At 36.2% G+C, this 13,849-nt stretch overlaps 2 protein-coding genes across 2 annotated transcripts; both read left to right on the top strand.

The window, feature by feature from the left end:
• The first annotated feature begins 3,654 nt into the window (after positions 1 to 3,654).
• On the top strand, positions 3,655 to 5,081 carry LOC100555485 (olfactory receptor 6F1). Its single transcript, XM_003224545.4, has one exon. It carries the CDS (start codon positions 4,113 to 4,115, stop codon positions 5,079 to 5,081), a length of 969 nt encoding a protein of 322 aa, XP_003224593.2. The 5' UTR covers positions 3,655 to 4,112.
• A 4,564-nt stretch (positions 5,082 to 9,645) lies between these two features.
• On the top strand, positions 9,646 to 10,902 carry LOC100555680 (olfactory receptor 6B1). Its single transcript, XM_008116536.3, has one exon. It carries the CDS (start codon positions 9,691 to 9,693, stop codon positions 10,672 to 10,674), a length of 984 nt encoding a protein of 327 aa, XP_008114743.3. The 5' UTR covers positions 9,646 to 9,690; the 3' UTR covers positions 10,675 to 10,902.
• Positions 10,903 to 13,849: the final 2,947 nt, after the last annotated feature.

Raw genomic sequence — 13,849 nt, 5'->3', positions numbered from 1 at the left:
ATCAGTTACGATTTTTCAAGTAAAATGATACCATATACATTTCTCCTTGCTGTAGATAATACTTTTTTTTACTTTATGTATTCTTCCATTGTAATTTTTGTGAAATATTTTGAATATTTTCTGGTGAAGGGTGAATATCAAGATATTCTAAGAATATTCATCTAGGTAAATATGCTTTCTGGATAACATATATCAAGGTGTGCACAGCAAAATAATATCAAGATCCCTTTTGTCTTATGACTCCTGGTTGTCACTCCATGCATGAAAAAACCCAAATTTCTTAATAAGGAGGGAAGATCATTCCCTTTACACTATGAAACTTTGTGTAATAAGATCACTTTTCATAATGAAAGCATTTTAGTCCTCTGATTTTTGGAGGTTTTTTATATAATTTTTCCTGACGACGTTTTGAAAGATTGCATATCATCACAATTGGTTCTCACCAAATGACTGAGAAGGTTAAAGATCTCCAGCTCCCATGATTCCATAACATGGCAATTAAGGTAGTGACAAATTGCATTAATACAACAGCGTAGATGGCTGCACCTAAGCATCACAATTATCCACCATAGATGAAAGAAAATAATTATCCAAATGTCAATAATACAAATCTCTCCAAAATATGACACTGACACTTGAATAGAAGCTTCCTTATATCGCCATGGCTAGCAAATGGATTAATCTGAAATTTTCCTGGAGAGACAGGCCACTATTAACCATCTCTAACTATGGTTCTGAGTATTCCTTCTTTTCTCTTGGTGTCAAAGTTTTGATCCCCAAACTTTGTTGGAGAATTTTTTCACAACTCTCCAAATTAAGTAAACAAGAGTTATTATCGTATCTACAGTACACACAGAGATGGCTTAAATACTTGACTATTAGTGAACATGTCCCTAAGGTTAGTGCTGAGAGATATGCATTGTCCCTAGTGTTTGTGAAGCAACACTAGAAATAAGAGCATTTAATGAGGAAAATCAGTCTTCTATGTCATAGACTAAAAATTCTCCCTAAAAGGTTTAAACAACAATAGTAAGATGTAGGAATTTAGATCTGTGGTAACAGAAGTGAGAAATACAAGTAACAAATATTTTGAATATTATCTACAGAAGATTGCAGTTGTTTAATAAAGAATGTAGGTATGAATGCTTCATCTAATAATAATACTTTTGTATTGTTTATAATTACTTAGAATATATTGATGTCATCTGAATAACTAGCATTTTGTGACTCCACTGGATCATTACCCTCTGTTAAGGTGGATAGACAGAGATGTAGATATATACTTGAAGATTGTGCAATGTATTTAGATAAAAATTTTTATATCTATTTGAATTTCTTCCTTATCATATCCATATGCCATCTCTTTTGGTTTTGTTCTTTATAATATTTGCCTTTCTAATCTATCTATCTTATGTTGGAGAGAAATAGGTTACTAAACTGGAAATGTACAGGAAAAAAGTCAAAATTATATGAGGAGACTCTTTTGCTCACCACAAGTTCAAAGCTTTAGTGCCTTTAAAGCTTTTTTAAAAGATAGGTATAGAAATAATAGCAATAGGCCAGAAACTTGGAAGTGGCAAAAGCAGGAGACACAGAAACCTTCATCTTACCATACAAAATGTATGGAATTCACTGCTACAAGATATCATGGTAGGCATCAAGATATCATGGTAGGCATCCTTAGCTGTATTTAGAATAAGGTTTCGATCAGCAGTGAAACTGCAGATAACACTACGTTTAGAGGCTGTATTTCTGAAACCCAGAGGCTAGCAACAAAGTTTACAGGAGGTTTGTGAATTACATATTCTGTTTTCTGAATTGCCATAATGTATCCTGTAATGGTTGGTCTTTTCTCAAATGTAATCTTATGCGTTTGTCATTGTAACTTATTGGAGAGTGTCTGACTCATCCTTTTCAGAGTTGAAGAGGTTCACGTGGATAGGAAGAGGTTCCTTTTGTCAACCAAATACTTATCTTCCCTGTCAACTCCTTCAATCCATGCTGTATACCCCTCTTGTTACCAGTATAAGGAGATTATTTGTACCAATCTGTTCTCTGTACATCCAGTGGCCTCAATTCTCCTGAAAGTTGCTGGAACAATATATGGAGACATTCAAGGGGACATGATTCCAACAAAAAAAAAATCTATTTTATAAATAGAAGATATATCTGGCAATAAAGGTGAGATAAACATAAAGCTGCATTTATGAAAGTAAGTACACATTATGTGTTATCCCTCTTACTTACAAACAGATTTTAATGACATAAACCTTACTGGTGAATGTGTATGTTGACATAGATTTACCCATAACAGACACAGAATGCTATCTATCTGTCTTCATATATGTATTTAAAGTACTTTATAGTTCTTGCCCTTTTCATCCCTACATTATCTGATTGATACAACCATTTTAAAAATGGAATAGTTTAAAATGATGAAATGCCATATATTGCTTTCATATGGTAATATTATACATTGCATCCTCATAAAATTCATTATTTACCACTGTCTACAAATCTACATTGAGAACACAAAATGTGTGAGGTTCAGAACTGCATTTTCCCTTGAAAGGGAGGTACTGTAGTACAAAATTTAAAACTTGCATTCTATTCTATTTAAATACTGTTTCATTTAGTTCACAGCTGCTATACTTGGAATTGTTTGCCTTTCAGTAATTCCTAGTGAGCTGAATGAAACTTACTTCTGAGCAGATATGAATGAAATTCCATTGCTAGGAGAAACCTTCTAAAATAAAATAATTTTCAAGAGAAACCATTGAAATTTTATGTTTAGAACTGGAAGTTTCACTAGGGTATTGTAGGAAACAGAATCTACATGAGGATTGATAGGCCCTTACTATGATCTAGGTGGACTGGCCATACTTAATTTTATTTGGAATCAGAGTGTGATTTAGCAATAGGTAAGATAATGGATTCAGATATGGAAAAACAGTGGGAGACCTTATGCTACATTAAGTATAATGACGTTTGGTTCATAATGTGAAGCTGAAAGTTAGTATTTTTTCTTGTCACTAAGAGACCATCCACACTGCAGAATTATAGTGGTTTGCTTCCACTATAACTGCCACAGTTCCAAACTTTGGAATTCTGTAATTTGTAATTTGTTGTGGCATCAGAGATGTCTGAACAAAAGGAGTAAATATCTCACAAAACTACAAATCACAGAATTCCATCCATTGATCTATAGCAGCTAATGTGATGTCAAACTGCTAGAGTTTTGCAGTTTTGATATAGCTTCTTCTTAGGCGATCCCTCGTAGTTCAAGGACAATTGTCTTCCATCTTTCTTGGAAGACGCCTGTGTGTGAGTTTTTTTAATGTGTGGAGGTCGGCGCACAGCTGGTCAACACACAGTCTTCACAGAGTGAGGTTCCAGCAGTGGTGTGATTACACAACAACAGTGGCTTCTCAGTCTGTTGCAGCCTTCTTCCACCTTCACAGCTATTGTAACATGTACCATGTTATCCTCCGCCTGTTCCGCCGTTGAGGTCTTAGGGTCTTCGGATTGTTCTTGGTCTGGATCCTCTCCTGTGGCCACTCCTGGGAGTGCATGTCTCCGGTGGTTGTGCTCGCAGGTTCATTGGAACACGCAAGCCCCCTCACCACGACAAGGTGACAATCCATTGAGGGGGTTTGGATATGGCATAAGTGTATGGATACATAGTATGGATCGGTAATGGATAGAGATGGCTTTTAACCTAACCTGTGTAATACAGGGGGTAAGGTTAGGATGTGTGTGAACTCTGAGGGTGCCTCACTATGATTACCCAGAAGTTTTTTTAAAAAAATCTCAGCTGCATGCTGCATAGTTAGTACATTACATAACGTAACCTCAGGGAAGACAGCACTGGGCAGATTCCTGTTATAATGGTTCATGTGTGAGGATACTTTTTAAAAAAACAAACAAATAAGCTAATTGATATGAGGACTATATAATGCACTGGACTCGTATCTAGTGATGAGTTAACTTAAATATAAAATTGTCTTACAACCACAGCATATATCACACCATTAATTTTCTATTGTTCCCTTTCTTCTTCCTCTTCCTTTTTTCTTCTTCCCACCACAATACTACTCAGAACGGATGCCAACATGGAATCTGTCAACAGGACTGTGGTAAAGGTGTTTACCATCTTGGGGTTCCCAGGTTCTCCACAACTCCGTATGCTGTGCTTCACTCTAGTCTTGTTTACTTACATCCTCACCATCACAGCCAATGTAGTCATCATCTCAGTCATCAAGGCAAATCGTAAATTGCAGCGGCCCATGTACTACTTCCTTGGCAATTTCTCATTCATGGAGATCTGGTATACTACCTCCACTGTGCCCAAGATGCTGGAAAGCTTCCTGGTTGGTGGAAGTTCAATCACTGTGACAGGTTGTATTGCTCAACTTTACCTTTTTTTTGCCTTGGGCTCCACTGAGTGTTTCCTTCTAGCTACTATGGCTTATGATCGCTACTTGGCCATATGCCGGCCTCTTCATTATCCAGCCCTCATGACCCTACAATTGACCACTTGGCTAGTGATTGCAGCCTGGGTGGGTGGCTTCCTGGCTCCTTTGGTGCCTATTGTGCTAATATCTCAGTTATCATTTTGTGGACCTAAGGAAATCCATCACTTCTTTTGTGATGCTGGACCACTCCTGAGACGGTCATGTGGCAATACCATTCTCAGCTCTACACTGGTCTCAGTTCTGGCCTCCCTTGTCATCCTCAGCACGTGCCTTCTCACTATGGTATCCTACACCTTCATCATTTCAACCATCCTCCAAATACCTTCAGTCACTGGAAGGCAGAAAGCTTTTTCCACCTGTGGCTCACACCTTGCTGTGGTGGTGATTTACTATTCCACAGTCATCTTCATATATGTAAGGCCCATCTCCCCTTTTGCCTCAGATCTGGACACAGTAGCCTCAGTCTTTTATGCAGTAGTTACTCCACTTCTTAATCCAATGATCTATAGCTTGAGGAACAAGGATGTAAAAGAAGCCTTGAAGAAGATGATGATTAACAGCTGGATATTTGTAAAAAGTATTGGAGCTCTGATCATGGTTTGTTGATAACATGGCATTTTATTGGCAAAAGTGAGGGTGCTCCTGAGCTCTGATGTGCCAAAAAATTTCACTATCCTTAATCCTTAATCTTTCTTCAACTCATTTTCCTTCTTTGCCTTCTTCCTCCTGTACAGATAATTTAGCAGTTTTTTGCTTCAAGGAACTTTGGGAAGAATTGCTAGGACATGAAAAGATTCTAAAATTTGGAAAATGTAACAATTTTCACCAACTTGCAGTTCCCAGGTTCCATTAAGGGAAGACTTTCTCACAGCAAAATAGGACTAATGAAAGCTTGTAATGTTATATATACATTTCTTTTTTGTGGACACCAACATTGTTTATGTATAAGCGCAATTCCTCTTAGTAATCCAATATTTTTGTCATTATGAACCTTGCTTGTTGCATATATAAATTTGAAAAAAATAAAGAAAATGTATTTATTTAAAGGCGTTATATCTCATTGGATTTTTCTCCCTTTTTCCACACTAAGTGTTAAACAAACATTTGTCAAACTGTTTGTGGCACAATAAAGATTGATTGAAAGATCACTATTTTTGGAACCTATTTTTGGCACCTACACTGCCATAAAAATCCAGACTATCTGCTTTGAACTGGATTATATGGCAGTGTAGATCAGTCCTGAGTTTGTGGCAATGACATCAGCTCAGCTAATTAAGGAGGTAGGGACAAAGGAATTTTGCAGTGTATAATGAATTTGAAGACTAATGTTTAAATTGGATTTGAAAGCAAAATTATTCTAAAATTGTCAAAAACTTGTAATTTTGAATGTTGTGACATGCTAATGAGAAAAATCCGGGACAAATAAAGAACTTTGCACATCAGGAGTTATTTGGCTTAAAATTCACACTTGTTCAAAACAGCACTATCTGTAAAGAATATATCATTTCTGCACATGAATTAATATTTCTAGGTTGAAAATATTATTTTTATGGGGAACATGTTTTTCTGCACATAAAATACTGTTTTCTGTGTAAAACAAACATATTCAAATTTTGCGTAGGTAAGTCCCAGACTGTGAATAGCATTCAAAAATAGTTTTCAAAGACATTTTTACAGTGAGAAGAAAATTGCTGAAATAGTTCTTTGATCTCTTTTTAAAGAAACTGTTAGTGATTTTATATTTCTATTTTGGAGGGCACATCTTTAAAACACCAGATCCCATATGATTTTGGAATCTAAGAAAGCTCAGCCCTGGTTAATAGTTGAATCAAAACCACCAACAAATATCAGCTGCTGTAGGCTACATTTCAGAAGAAAAAATTGGCAAAACCACTTATGAAAAATTTTGCCTAAGAAAACCCTATAAAACTAATGGGATCAAAACAGATGTTGACAGATAATACATGTTAATGTTAAAGGGTCAGCATTTTATTTTTCATTTTTAAATTTTCCTATATTGAATTGATTCTAGTAGGGCTGTTAGTTTGGGTACAAGATGGGTGGTGGTGTCTTTTAACTTTTCTCAAGTGTCATGTTTTATGCTGACATCCACTGGATAAGCAACAAAAGTACACAACATAAAAGCAGTAAATTCAAGTTGGCAGTGAAGACCACAGCATAAATCAACAAATCAGCAGTTAGGTGATCATAAAATGGATTTCCAATTTTGTAACTGCTGAAGGCTCATATTTAATCTATGTGTTCATTGAAAGTGTGAAGGAAGTGTACACACACACACATAATTGATGTTATTCTCTTGAATCCTAAATTTACATCAAGTCTCCAAAATCGTACCCAAGATAGAGTAGAAGGAGATTCATTCTATGCATCAACCATTATCTCTTGAGGAAAAAGGAAAAACAGCTCGAGCTGTGGCACAGGCTGGAGAGCAGCTGCAATGAATCACTCTGACCAGGAGGTCATGAGTTCGAGGCCTATGTTTGTCTGTCTTTGTTCTATGTTAAAAGGCATTGAATGTTTGCCTATATGTGTAATGTGATCCGCCCTGAGTCCCCTTCGGGGTAAGAAGGGCGGAATATAAATGCTGTAAATAAATAAATAAATAAATAAATAAACCACATCAACAAGAGGAAGGTTCTTTTGTGGAGGGGGGTAATTTACCAGTAGTCCAGTATCTAAAGCAGCAGTCAAGAATTTTAACAGATCTTTATGGGCAAAACAGATCTTTATTACCTAACTTTTAGCTGGCCTCATTTACCAAGCCTTAATTATCCATGTATATATATACACACATACACACTTGCCAGCTCACCAATAACTGACATTTACTAAGGGAAATATCACATGTGCATGGAGGTGGAGGGTATGCAGATGCCCAAAGACTATTAAGTTTTGACTATTTCATCCTTGCATTTGATTATGAATAAATTTCATCTAATCCATCCTGCAGAGGAGGAGAACAAATATTTTTGTATTTTTTTCAAGTTTTTTGAACTTTCCAAAGGTGTTCCATGTAGTTATTCTGCACAGGAATGCATGGAGTGGAAGCCAGATCAACACTGGTTTTTTTCCCCTGTATACAAACCTACCCATGGTTTCCCAAAAAATTACACATGGTCTTCACTGTGGAATTAATGAATTGTTTTTTAAAAAACATTGGCAAATAAAACACTTATATTTCCAGGAAAGTATTTTGCATAATAAATTGTGAAAACAAATTGCCAGAAATATACAAGTTTCTGTGTTAAATGCATTTCTGGGTGATTTTTTTTTTTTTGCAGTTCTTCATGTGCATAAGTTCAGTTACAAATATAGTTGGAAACTATGTTGAAGAAATTATTCATCTTCCTTTGACAAATGTAAGGTACAGTATTATCACGTTTTTATAATGATGGTCCCCAAATTGTGTGTGTGTGTGTGTGTGTGTGTGTGTAAGCTATATAATGAGAATGTTGCCTTCTTACCCATTTTTACCATTCTACTATGCCATTGTTTTGTTAATAATGTACATACCATGGTTTGAAAGTATTTTTTTTAAAAAAATCAAAAAGCAAACCTTGATTTTTCCATTTTGCTATACAATTATGTATAATGAAACTTGAGCATACGCAAATTTTGATATCTATCTGGAGAAGGGGGTGGCATCCTGGAACCAAATCCCAGTAGATACCAAGGGTCTACTGTACAAGACATTGTTTGTTTAACTCTCTCAAGCCACTGAGGGATCATGGGGATCTGGGGCTCATTAATTAGAAATCAAGGCGAGTGAGTTCTCACCTACGAGTGAGTTCTCAAAAGACCAAGGGACATTCTTCTAAGAAAAGAAGTCACCATGGTATAATCTTTGGCTGTGAAAAGCTTCAGGCACTTTGAACATATTTCATGTTATTGGACGTATTGATCAGACTTTCAAACCAACGATATCTGAAAATCTACAAGCAGTCCCTGCCAAGCTAATGTGAGTTGAGAATTCAACAGAGCTTTTGTATTCATTTATGTTATAGCCAACGTTTGTGAGGATTGGAGTAATAGTGATTAATAGGAAAATCTGTATTGTTCATGAGAATATTGATGGGAGCAAGAAGAAAAATAGTAGCAAATACATACAAAGAGCTAGCGTGGAGTGTATATGCATAGATATATGTGCATATTTGAAAAATAACATATGTGAATTATATTTTTTAAAATATTAACAGATTTCTAAAATGCAAATATTTATGTATATATATTTATATATATTTATTTCCAAAACTGCACTGACATCCAGTATTAAGGACATATTAAGGTGGATCTAGAGTAAGTCAGTTGCATTTTGTTTCCTACTGAAAACAACACAGGTGTAAATTGTGCTTAACTTTTCACTGATTTCATTGGAACTTAAACGAAACCACAACCTGATGTTTGTATAGAAAAACTGAATGTATGAGATGGGCATTGAGATGTTCACTTTGGCTAGGTTTGCCAATACCATCCTCAGTGTTTCCACCTTTTGAAATTCTAAAGAGACAGTAGAAATATGTGTCCCATATTTATTGGGAGGGCTGCCTGTGTGAGAGAAAAAGACAGCAAAATTCCACATCACATTTATTTTTTTATGTTAGACTTCTTCTTGTATTGAAGCAGTGAATTCAGACCTCTTGACACATTGGTAGTTCTTTTTTAAAAATGAAACAGTGTGTATCGAAATAAAAATATATAAATTCATATTAATACTCAGGAGAAAAACACACTTTGGTTTCAACATTTTTTGCCAGAGAGACAATTCTCAAAGTGATGACAAAAAGAAGAACAATCATATTTGTTTATCCTTTTGTCAAAGAGTTTTATCACCCCCTTTTCTTGAAGGACCATTATATCTCTGTTGTGAACAATCTTAAAACTGGGGAAAAACTTTAAAGCATGTTTTGGTATAGCATGAAGGTCTATTGTGTCAAAAGGAAAAATTCAAAAATTCCCTTATGGGTGTATAAAAGTCATTTCTTTACAGAATTAAGCATCTAGGCCCCTTCTACGCTGTCATTTAAAATCCAGATTATCTTCTTTGAACTGAATTATATGGCAGTGTAGAAGGGGGCATATTTAGTATCATATCAATAATATCCATTGATTCATTAATTTTAATTTGTTAAAAGTTTTAACATTATGTGAGTGTTCCAGTTTCTGTTTATACTTTGTGTGCTATAAATTTTATTAAATGTCATTATCTCCATTATTTTCCTTGCCTATAGGTCTATTCTTTTGGGAGATGGAAAACAACACTATCATTTCTGAATTTATCCTTGTGGGGTTTCCCTCTGGACTAGAGCTCCAGCTATTTCTTTTCATGACTTTCTTTCTGACATATATACTAACAGTTACAGAGAATCTTATCATTATCTCCTTAGTAAAAAATAACAGGAGCCTTCATAAACCCATGTATTTTTTCCTTGGAAATTTGTCTTTCTTGGAAATCTGGTATATCAGTGTCACACTTCCCAAACTGCTGGTGGATTTCTGGTCACCGAGCAAGACCATCTCCTTCCAAAGTTGCATGGCTCAGCTCTACTTCTTCATCTCATTGATGTGTACTGAATGTGTCCTCCTAGCTGTCATGGCATATGATCGATACATAGCAGTATGCAACCCACTTCGCTATTCAGCTATTATGACACATAGATTTTGTTTCCAGTTAGGTTTGCTCTCTTGGGTATGTGGCTTCTCCACCTCCTTAGTCAAAGTCATCTTTATCTCCAGGCTGACCTTTTGTGGTCCTAGAGTGATTAATCACTTTTTTTGTGATATCTCCCCAGTACTCAACCTCTCCTGCACTGATATGTCAACGGCTGAGTTGGTAGATTTCATTCTGGCCTTGGTAATTCTCCTTGGTCCACTCGCTGTAACCATTCTATCCTATCTGTTCATCATCACTTCAATTTTTCACATCCCTACAGTCCAAGGAAAGAAGAAAGTCTTCTCAACATGTGCTTCACACCTCACAGTGGTCATCATCTTTTTTACGTCAGCAGTCTTCATGTATGCTCGACCTAGAAAAATTCACCCTTTCAACCTTAACAAAATAGTGTCCATTTTCTATGCCGTGGTCATTCCAGCTGTCAATCCACTCATCTATTGCCTGAGAAATAAGGAAGTGAAAGAGGCACTGAAGAAAAATCTAGCAAGGAAATGCCCTGTTAGATAAACAAGGAGAACTAGGAATCCAAAGGAAAATAATTGACTAAGATAGATCCGTGCATGGATTATAAGGAGTCATCTAAATGGATAAAAATGTGAACTCATTACAAATCCAGTGCTGTCTAACTGCACAATGCATGGGGACTTCCAGTAAGAATCCAAGATTTTCTGTCCTTATACCAACTTTGCCTTACCTTGAGCTAAAATAAAGGTTGATCCAGACATTGCAGGAAATGCCAGAGAATTCTGGGGCTTCATGGCAGTCAAGAATGCTGGATTGAGTTCATTTTCCATGTCCAGAAAAACACTGCCATCACCATCCTTTCCCTGCACTTAGCCCCTTGACGCTGCCATCTCACTAGCCATACAGCTCCGTGTGTGTGCTTGACCACTGTGGCCACATCGGCTAATTTTGCACAATCATAAACAAGGAGGGGGTCTTTTTATTCCTGCCTTGCTAGTCCATTCTGACATCAGTAGAACCTTATGTATTACAGCTTCAGAAAATATAATTATTAAAATAAATTTGTGTTGATTTCCATTTACTTCTTGTTTGGGATTCCAGAGCTTATTCAATGAACTCATTTTCTTCTCAAGTAAGCAGTAGTAGACACCAGGGCATTTCAGTTTCAAATGAGGTTAGTCATGCCAAGGAGTTCAGAAAATCCCTAGAAAAAGATTCAGAGCAAGGGCCTATCCCTTCTTAATCATGTTACTGTTTCAGTGTCATGTTCTTGGGATGCTACCAATAATAAGTAAGTAAATAAAAACAAATGTAGACATCAGAAATGTAGACCACAATTGGGTGGGAGGAATTGGATATGTCACAGCATGCATTTTTAAAATGTCAACTGAGATCATGCATCAGGAGACATACACTTTTCGCATAGCTATATCTCTGTAGCTGCACCTACTGATGTCACTGCCAATCCACATTTTTCTTTTGAACAATGCATCTCCATGCCAACATGACCATTGTCATGTCACTCAAGAGCGAGAGGATCCATAGAAAGGTGTATTGCCATTTTCCTATGTCTGGACCTGCAGCAAAAGGCATCCACATGGATCTTTGTAGGTTCAGGAAGTCCCTACTCTTGCACTGTGTTCTAATAGGAAAATATCTTGATTCTTTTATTCTCTGGTACATGCAAATGACTGTCTTGGGTATATTGCCATAATACATTAACAGAATAGCCAACAGCTGAATACATGTTTCTGAACTTTGAAAACCTAAATAGTGTAGAATGTGGAACCTCATGGATTTACACCAACACTTGGAAAACGAGTAAGATGATATCAGAAACAACACTGTAACTAACTCCATTCCACTAACAGCTTATTTTGCTCCATTATGATTTAGACATAATCTTAATATATTTTAATTAACATTATCTGTTTAACTGGAGGTGTTTACTTCTGCAATCTTGTTCCTGTTTATATTAAAATATGTTGTTTGATGGTATTGCTATTTTTTTATTCTTTGTAAGCTACTTTGGGGACATGGATGGATTGAAAAAATGGAGTTTAAGTAAAAAATGACAATGGAATTGCATGTATAATAAAAAAGTAAACATGGTGAAATACAAGTTTTCCTTTGACAGTTTACTATTATGTCTGCATTGATTAGTATGGTCTCTTTTTTAAAAAGACCATTAAGTCCTATTTAATATCAGAAGAAATTCTGGTTTCAATGTTTTTTACCCTTATATATACTAATAGAAAAGTGCACAAATGGCCAAATTAACCTGTGGTCTAGGAAGGGAAGCATAAGTATTTCATAAAAGGACAACAGTGAGTTTTATGCTACCAATTTAATTATGAGGTTTGTTCATATGTAAAGAATGCATATTAAGTAGATGCTTATTTTTGAAATAGTAATTGCAGGGAATATCAGGTGTCATGGTCAAAGTAATAAAACACAGCTTTTTCTATAAAATGCCCATGAGCACAAAATAATCAAGCTAAATTCATAAGGTCCAAGCATATTCATAGAACATCACAAATGTCTCACTTACAATTAGCAAAAAGTTGTTAATATATTACTGTAGAAGAATGTTATGGAGGATGGGGGGGGGGGGGGTTCGAAAATATGTAACAGAAAGGATTTTTCAAATTTGCCAGAATTGCTAAGGCTTTTATTTCTGCTGCCACCAAATATGTAGAGGATTCGAACTTGCTACCTTTATCAAATGCTGCTACCAATGCTTTATTCAGGAGCCTCTTCTAGGTTAGCATGTTGAGAGAGACACATGTGACACTTTATGTGAGGAGAAACAAGAAAGTGGTTATTTGTAGTTTGAACAGTAATTTTGTGTGATGGTTTCATTAACATTGAACAGTAAAGATGCTTAACGGTTTCATTAAAGGCTTATGCTATTCTCCTCAAAGGATGTTCATATAACTTGGTTTCTGTGTAAATATGTTCCTTCACCAAGGAAACACAAACAAGACAATTTACTTTTAAGCCCACTTTTCCTGAGATTTAAATAGCAACACACTAGACCATAGAGTTTACAAATAAAGTTCTCAGCCTTTCCCTTCCTGAAGACTTTAACTATATTTCCTCAAAGGGGCTTCCTTTTCAAAACACAGTTCTCAACTGACAAACTTCCAAACTCCAACTCCTAACAGACTGATTTCCAAACACCAACTGCTAACTGCCTGAATTCCAACCTCTAACGGAAAAATAATTCCCTGGCTCCAACTGTCACTATGGCTCTTCCTATCTCCATTTGCGAAGCAACTTCTCATTTGCATCAGCCAATCAGACTGCACCTATTGTAATGGCTGCTTGACTGCTCCTCCCCCTTGCTCTGCTGTGCTTCTGCAAGTAAGGTCTGCAACAGCTGGTATGTATGATGCAGTCATAAGAGACTAGATCAGAATGGACTGGCAGCTGGTCTTAATTTATTTAGGTTTGCACAGGTAATGTAAATCTGTTATTTAATAAACCAAACAAAGGATAAAAACCTAAGGATCTGTTAGGATCTGCTAGTGTACTTGTTATCAAAACTAAGGGAACCCAAAAACTATGGCCCAGAAAGGTGCCATGAAGGATCCCACTGGCTGATGTCCAAAGTCAACTTTCCCCCCAGAAACACAGTCTACCTGAAACCCAAATGCAATTTTGCTCCAAATACATAGTTGAACAATCATCCACCAGGACTAATCCCATTACTCAT

The sequence above is a fragment of the Anolis carolinensis genome, chromosome 6 (genome assembly GCF_035594765.1).
Source record: "Anolis carolinensis isolate JA03-04 chromosome 6, rAnoCar3.1.pri, whole genome shotgun sequence".
Classification (NCBI taxonomy): domain Eukaryota; kingdom Metazoa; phylum Chordata; class Lepidosauria; order Squamata; family Dactyloidae; genus Anolis; species Anolis carolinensis.
The sequence above is the reverse complement of the archived record's forward strand: the minus strand, read 5'-3'. Positions and strand labels throughout refer to the sequence as shown.

Bases quoted from the DNA above. Each gene is read 5' to 3' on its own strand.
- LOC100555680 (XM_008116536.3), top strand. From the start codon at position 9,691: ATGTCATTATCTCCATTATTTTCCTTGCCTATAGGTCTATTCTTTTGG.
- LOC100555485 (XM_003224545.4), top strand. From the start codon at position 4,113: ATGGAATCTGTCAACAGGACTGTGGTAAAGGTGTTTACCATCTTGGGG.